The sequence below is a fragment of the Neltuma alba genome, unplaced genomic scaffold (genome assembly GCF_004799145.2).
Source record: "Neltuma alba isolate B1F8T4 unplaced genomic scaffold, ASM479914v2 tig00011352_pilon, whole genome shotgun sequence".
NCBI classification, from domain to species: Eukaryota; Viridiplantae; Streptophyta; class Magnoliopsida; order Fabales; family Fabaceae; genus Neltuma; species Neltuma alba.
Genome location: NW_021636052.1, coordinates 92,665 through 100,191, shown reverse-complemented (window position 1 = coordinate 100,191; position 7,527 = coordinate 92,665). Strand labels below are relative to the sequence as shown.

At 34.6% G+C, this 7,527-nt stretch overlaps 1 protein-coding gene across 8 annotated transcripts; it reads right to left on the bottom strand.

Annotated features, from left to right (window-relative positions):
- Nucleotides 1–527: 527 nt before the first annotated feature.
- On the bottom strand, nt 528–7,223 carry LOC114712379 (UPF0565 protein C2orf69). 8 transcript variants are annotated; one of them, XM_028896898.1, is made up of 5 exons: nt 4,651–7,223; nt 3,951–4,062; nt 2,691–2,981; nt 1,264–1,903; nt 528–546 (listed from the first exon to the last, which is right to left on the bottom strand). In XM_028896898.1, the coding sequence occupies exons 2-4, from the start codon at nt 4,056–4,058 to the stop codon at nt 1,313–1,315; spliced, it is 990 nt and encodes a 329-aa protein (XP_028752731.1). In that variant the 5' UTR covers nt 4,059–4,062; nt 4,651–7,223; the 3' UTR covers nt 528–546; nt 1,264–1,312. The 8 variants fall into 8 exon arrangements, with proteins under 8 accessions (XP_028752731.1, XP_028752733.1, XP_028752734.1 ...); XM_028896900.1 differs by lacking the exon at nt 528–546 and having other exon boundaries at nt 1,266–1,903; nt 4,651–4,735; nt 6,321–7,223; XM_028896901.1 differs by lacking the exon at nt 528–546 and having other exon boundaries at nt 1,266–1,903; nt 4,651–4,735; nt 6,752–7,223.
- Between the last annotated feature and the right edge of the window lie 304 nt (nt 7,224–7,527).

Genomic DNA, 7,527 nt, shown 5'->3' with positions numbered 1-7,527 from the left:
CTTGACCTTTCATATTCTACACTCTATAACCTCTCCATTGAATAGTTTTTAGGAGTTTTTATTCCATAACTTAGAGGTTACATGTACCACACTTATGTGAATTCATATTGTTATTTATTTTATGTAACCCTTGGTTGAGTTTTGGAGTCTATAAATAGAAGGCTATGTAATGTACATTTTGATCATCCAAATGAATAAGAATACACTCCTCTTTCTCTCAATTTCTCTCTTATCTTACTCATCTCTTTCATTCCAAATCTTACTTATATTTCTTATTTTCATAACAAAATGATTAATTTTTGTATACATATACACACAGACGCCACCCAAACAAGTTGGAATGGGCTAGCCTTATTCCTTACCAGCATCCCGTGCCGCCCATCTTACAGCTGCCCATCTTTTGTTTTTGGAAGGAGATATTTTTACTCCCCCCTCCTCCTCAACTAAGGTAGCATTAAGCCTCTTCTCTCCTCTTCCAATAAATTTAAATGAAATAATATTAAAATCCCTCCTCTCTAAACAAACCCTTATAAATTAATTACATCTCAGTAGTAGGGTTGAGCAACAAACCCATTACCCGCCAGCCCGCCCGTAGCCCATGAAATTTTTACCCATTTAAGCCAGCTCAATTAGCCCAAATAAGAGATTATAAATGGACGGACTTAAATGGGCAGGGTAGCCTATTAAATGGGTTGGGCTATGGGCAAGGTATTGGGATGTCCATACCCGCACGTTTAAGTTTTAATTTTTTTATAAATATTTTTATTTTTTATTCAATTGATGATATTGTTTCTCATTCATCTTTTATCAAACATTTATACTTGTCTAAACTTTTATTTTATCCTTTAAGTGAAAATTGGAATTTTTAAAGTTTAAGAGACTTTTTATGATTAGTGACTACTTTTATGATTTTATCAAGCTTTGATTGTTTGTGACTCTAAATGTTGTGTGATTAAATATGGTTGATATTATGTAATATTATTTTATATTTGATTTGCTATTTGGTATGCAAAATTTATTGACAGTTTCATAAGGTTACATATACAAAGTAACTATACTAAAAAAATTACAAAAAAAAAAACAGAAAAACAAATGAGTTAGCTTGTAACCCAGTCAGCCCAAACGAGCTGCCCCGTAACCCATTTAATGCGGGCTAAATGGATTGCTACCGGGTTATGGGTTAGTTCATGCCTGTTTATTCATAAATGGGCGGCTACGGGCTAACCTTCGGGCTAGCCTACCCTGCCCATTGCCCAGTCCTACCAGCAGCGTGGCAATCGCTGGCGAGTAGAGTATAACTATATTTGACCTATTAATTCACATCCAATGCTTCAATTATTTCAAAGTGCATCTGCAAATTTGCAGGCCTATCAGCAAAATAATACTTCTCAGACACTTCTAATTTCCCCCCAGTCTTGTGAGCTTCAGATTCAAGGAGGTGGAGTAACGTGTCCTTTTCCCGGCGTATCCAACCACGCCGCTCATCAGACCATTGTCGGGGAGTTCCATGAAGCATAAAACGAACTCTGGGAGCGCCTTGCATTAGCCTCCTGGAGATTCCCTTGATCACATCACCATTGGTTAAGTAAGCACCAGTGGAGTTCAAACCAACATCAACATAATGAATCTCATTTATGCTATTCAGAAAGGCTTCCTTTGTTTTAGGTACTATATAAGACTCATCAAATGCACAAAACTTTGTGTCAACTGGTTGTCCCGAATGGGGTGATTTTCCATTGGATCCAACATCTGAGAAGCCAAGCTCTGTGACTAATTGATTAAGCACAGTCCCACCTTTGCTGAATCCAATGATTATTGTCCTAGGATGAGCAAAACAGGAGGAATTTTTGCATCGTGGGTGCGAGTGTGAATCTACCTGCTGTCCAAACACCGCCTTTTTTACCTGTATCATATTGATACTTAAATCATCAAGTACACAGAATAAAAGTAATGAACTTTAGAAAAAAGAAATGAATGAAAACAATTATCTGCGGAGATTAAAATGACTCTCGTGTCCCTACTTTTACAAAGTAAAAGATTACTGAGTAATGGTCACAATAATATATAATGGATATTACACAGAATAGAAGAGGAATACTTCGCCCCATCATATAACCAAACGAGGCCTTGGAATATGAAAGCATTCAATTCAATTCAAGAGTGATTGCAAAGTACGAACAAGTATGCATAGAATGTGAACTGAAGTTGCACTCGTTGATATATCCTAGAATTTGCAAGCATGAACGAATGGAATCTACACTGAAGTTGCTTTTGCTACTATCTCCTAGAAATTAAGAAAAACAAAATATCATTTTACGCATCATGCTGGAAGCAAGTGCTTATAAAGACAGAACACTTCAAACAAGCTGCAAATAGCTTAGACCTAGGATACACGAGCATTAGCTTCTCATTCATATACAGTAAACCACAAATAATTAAAAAAAAAAAAAATAGGCCTTGACCAAAAACAAAAGAAAGTACAAGAGAAGGTAACCTTAAGGGTAATGAACTAGTAGATAATATACAAACCTTGTAATGAAACTAAAGCATTATCTAAAATGAACAGCAATGAAGAATCTTGCACACTATCATTAACACTTAAACAATAACCAGCAAAAACAGAACAAATACAGCCCAAACATAAAAGGGGCAGAAATTATAGAGGAAGCAGGGGGGAACTCATGGCATACTTCTTCAAGGGAATTTGATAAAAGTGCAACAGTTGATGTAGATGCTGGAAATCCAACTGGACTGTACAACTTCGGCTCTCCATATTGATTCACAGGAGGTATGAACTCATCGTAGACAGCAAAAGGCCCATTAAAAACAGAAGCCTCAATAACCCAAGCATTAATGGAATGACCAAATTTTGACACCAGAATTTCAGTTATTTTCTGTAAATCTGAGAGTCTGTCAATCACTGGATTGCCAGTCCCTTCAACTCGATCACCACAGAAAAAGACAGCATTTGCTGATGGTACCTGCACCAAATAGAATATTTTCAAGTAAGCAATGCTGCGTAATACCAATACAGCTTCACATATCTAAATGGTACAATATGACACTTAGCTTAAAAACAATTTTTGCGATTTTAAGATATGGGTAAGGGGCGTATATACACACACAAATATAAAATTAGTTATGTAGTTTTTTCATACGTATAATCAATAAATCAACTCATTAAAAGATAAAATGAATATATATATTCTTAATTCTAACATTTTTAGTATGCATGCTATAACTACCCAAATACTTGAGTAAAATGTCTACAACAACTTACAGATATAATTTTTGGTCTCTGTTCTTGATGCAAAAACATTATTTGGCAAAAGGAAAAATACTGAAGCATCTTCCTTTTTTTTTGCATCTTACTTTATATAAACTCCAAATAGTCATATTTTAGTGCCAAACTTTGAAGAGATACAAATAGGTACAAAGCAATACGGATGCATATGGATGCATAAGTATAAAATGTTTATTGTACCGTGTAATATCATATCTTATATCCACTATGAGTATGCAAGTTTTTCCAAGTATTTAAGCTAAGATAACATTTGAAATTGACCGAAAATGCACCCACATCAACGTACAGTAATTTTTTTAATTTTTCCAAATCGAAGGAAAACTACCAAGAAACTCACAAATTAAAATTCAACCATGTTATGGAGTAAGACATTTCAGAAAGGGAAAATAAAAATTCACCATGATAGACCATCAGACAGAGAAAAAAATGGTAAATGGATTGCCTTTTCCTTAAGTCAGTCACAAAGAAAATATTGGGATACCAAAGAACTAGCATTAAGTTCATGGCTATATTTACTATTTTTGCTGTAAACATAGCTAGACCTAAAGCTAAAGTATGTAAGATTTAAGAATTACGGAAACATAGAAAAGTTTTGAAGAACGAACTGCTTTATTCTTTTATAGGTTTTCAAGATCAAGTAACATACACTCAATGTTTTGGATTCAGGAGAAAGACAGATGGATGCACCAACTCTATGATAAGTCCTGGGCTTGGGATAAAATGGAATCCTCAAAATTCCACTCCAACGGGCCATGGATCTGAAATGAAGATTTATAAATAATCAGAGACAGAAATATTCATAGGTTTTCTTTAAAAATAACCTCAAATATTCTGTATTTAAAAGTACTTGAAGGCAAAAGAAGGGAAAAAATTACCATCTAACAGAACAATTTGTGGGCCATCTATCAAAGAGAAACAAAAAACAAGCTGATAATTTAGGCTGCAGGGATTTTTCTATCCGCTTCTCCCATATACTGTCTCACCCCCCAAAAACAAGGAGTAACTGACCCAGAATATGAGAAAAGCCACATTCCTCAAGCCTAGAGTATATATAATTTCTGACATATGACCACAGGCATATGAAGCTACACTTAATATAAAGCCTTTGAAAATATTTCTCTAGACAAAGCTAGTAGACTTTCTATAGAAATTTCGATAGAGCCTCCCCTAAAAATGAGACTTTCCCTAATTTCTACAGCTGCAGAATTACACAATTCAGTAGGAAGGAGCTCTATTCTGGGCCAACAGATATACAACGCATGTAAAAAAGCAGGACCCTAACTATGATTCACATGAGGCATCAAGAATAGAATTTACAAAATATAATACATAAGTTTGAAGTTTACATGAAAATGGGGATTGTTTAGAGCAATACTTCAACTCCAATTCAGCATAAATGCCTCTCACTGAGAAGTAGGAGTACAGGATCGGCTGCAAGATTTGAGAGCAAAATATTTTCTGGTGAATAATATCACAACAATAAAACATAACTATATAATAATAAAGTTGTTAAACCTTAAGAGGATGAAGTAGTTTGGCACTCAAGCAGTTAAAAAAATCAACTATATTACTATTCACTGCTTAAACATATAGGTACCTAGGAGTATAAGAAAACAACGAAAGAATTAATTATGATATTTTAAATAAAAATATATTCCAAGAACTTTGCTTATTTGAAAATCAATCAACAAGAGTTTGAAGAAGGGGGGGAAAAAAACACTTCCATTTTTTTTATTAGGACCTGCGTGGAATAGTAACAGGCATGGACACACAATCCATGAGAGTAAATAACATATCCAACGTGGACAGAAGCCATGAGAACAGGCATGCGCATAAGGCCCACAAAAAAACAGGCGTGAACTATAGTCACGAAAATCCACCCTCCGTTCCACATGTGTTGTCTGCCACACATGGCTAGCACCTCTAAATCACCCTGCTAGCTTGGGGTGCCATGGTGCACCAAGGGCTAAAGATTTGCCATATGCAACTAGTGTTCTATTCTCAGTCCTTTGAAAACATTTTTCCAGCATGCATGGAATTTAAACAACTTTGAAAATTTAACAGTTCTCAGCCCCTTCAATCCCAAGGAGTAATAACTTCCAAAAATTTATGATCCATTCCATGCATTAATAAAAATTTGTAGCATAAAGCTAAGAAAATTATTAATTGAATAAAATCCTCAACTTCTCAAATATCTTCATATAAAAAAAATTATTGATATTTAACAAGCATCCTTTATAAAAGTAAACACATGATAACCTTATTTGAAATATAATTTAATCAAGAATCATTTAAGCCATAGTTCAAACATTATAATTAAGTATTTAAGTTCAAAACAAAAAAAAAAAAAAATCAATCCTAGAATAAATTTTACTTCCTTTCAAAACAAACCAGAATAAATAAATTGCTTCCAATGATACATTATTGTCATAATTAGAACAATACTAAAATGCATGTAAATCTATTGAAAAAAATGTAAATAAAACAAACTTCTTATTCATTGATTAATTGAGACGCTATTCAGTCACTTGGATGTGTTCCCAAGTTCTATAGTTTACTTCTTACACCTTTTATCAAGATTTTCTTTCCCCGCACACCCTCTATAAATATATATAAAAAGAATTTTCATTCGTTATCTTTAAGCTATATAACTCCCTTCCGACATTAACTCAACAATAGGCAACCACAATATCCTAAAGTTCCAAAGTACCATCCTATATGCTTCTAAGTTTCTCCAAGCTCAACCATAATTTTCACTTCCAATTCAGTCACTACCCTATATATAAATACTTTCCCATCCAATACATTATGATTTACTCCCTATCACTTTAGCCACATTCAACAATTCATTAGAGTAATGACTGACTTCCCTTCAAACCTTTTAACAAATACCTTATATGCATCAAGAGTTTAAATCAATACATTATCATAATATGTCTAGATATAAGCAGCATCCTTCTTTTTTCCCCCTTCCAAATCTCACAAAAGAGCATGTAATTCCAACACAATAACTCACTAGATGTTACGATCCACCGATTCACATTAGCCCAAAACAATCTCAATGTCATTTCTTTTACCGAGTTTACAAAACCAAATTCTTCTACGTAAGAATAGATCCATCTAATTCATATCCACTACCTTAACCAAAATCTTAATATCCTAATTCATACTTATATTCTTTAAATCATTTAACAATAATCTCCAACAATTCAATAAACACAATCAAACACCTCATAAGCATCCTAGTGCTAACATAAAAACAAGCAAACTTAATCATCAATATTTCCGAACGATCCTCTCTCCAATGTCATTAGAAGCTATAAAGCTTCTAAATTTATCTCTGAGGAATATTTAAATCACAGTCAATCCAACATAGAATCTAAATTCTTCTCCATCATCAAAATGATATAGAAACACATGCCTAGGTAAGTCCATTTCCTTCCAAACCTTTTATCAAATACCTAGTGTGCATACAATTCGACAAGCTTCAAAAATATTCTTCTTAAGACCATAGTCCCCGATTTCATCCATTACAATTGTAAATCCAATCTTAGCTAATCGCCAAAACTTGATACAAGTCAAACCCATCACCAAGAAGAGGAACAACCACCATTTCCAATCCACGTATGGCACAACAAAGAAGAAGAAGCAACGTTCTGCACATAATAGAATGGAGCATTCTGAAAATCAAAGGAAGAAGAAGCTTTTCATTCATAGCCCGCACAATGGACGCACAGGAGTAGAAGAGGAGAAATAAAGATAGCGATCTGCCTACACCCTTAAACAGCAACGTCACGAAAAAGCAAGAAGAGTGAAGCACCCAAACTTCAATCCCCACCAGCAGCGATCGGAGAGAACAAACAAGCACAACACAGCCATGTTAATGGAAAGGAGAACAAAGCAGGTAGTCTGAAGGGAAAATAATCGAGCACGATAGTGATTTTTCCTTTTTTGCCAGAATGTTCGTCCCTCTCTCTGCTAATTTAGAGTCGGAAAAACGAGTCGAAGCCAGTCGGGCCGGCCTTTTAGGCCCTGAAATTATGAGGGTCGGGTTTGATATTTTTCTTTTAAAATGAAAAATAAGTCCTGGAGGGCTGGCTCTGGAGGGTCGAGGGCTTAAAAGGGCCGGCCCTGGAGGACCGCGGGCCGGCCCTTTTAAACCCTTTTATAATTTTTTTTATTTTTTAATTTTTTTATATAATATTAATGTTATTAATTTTTTA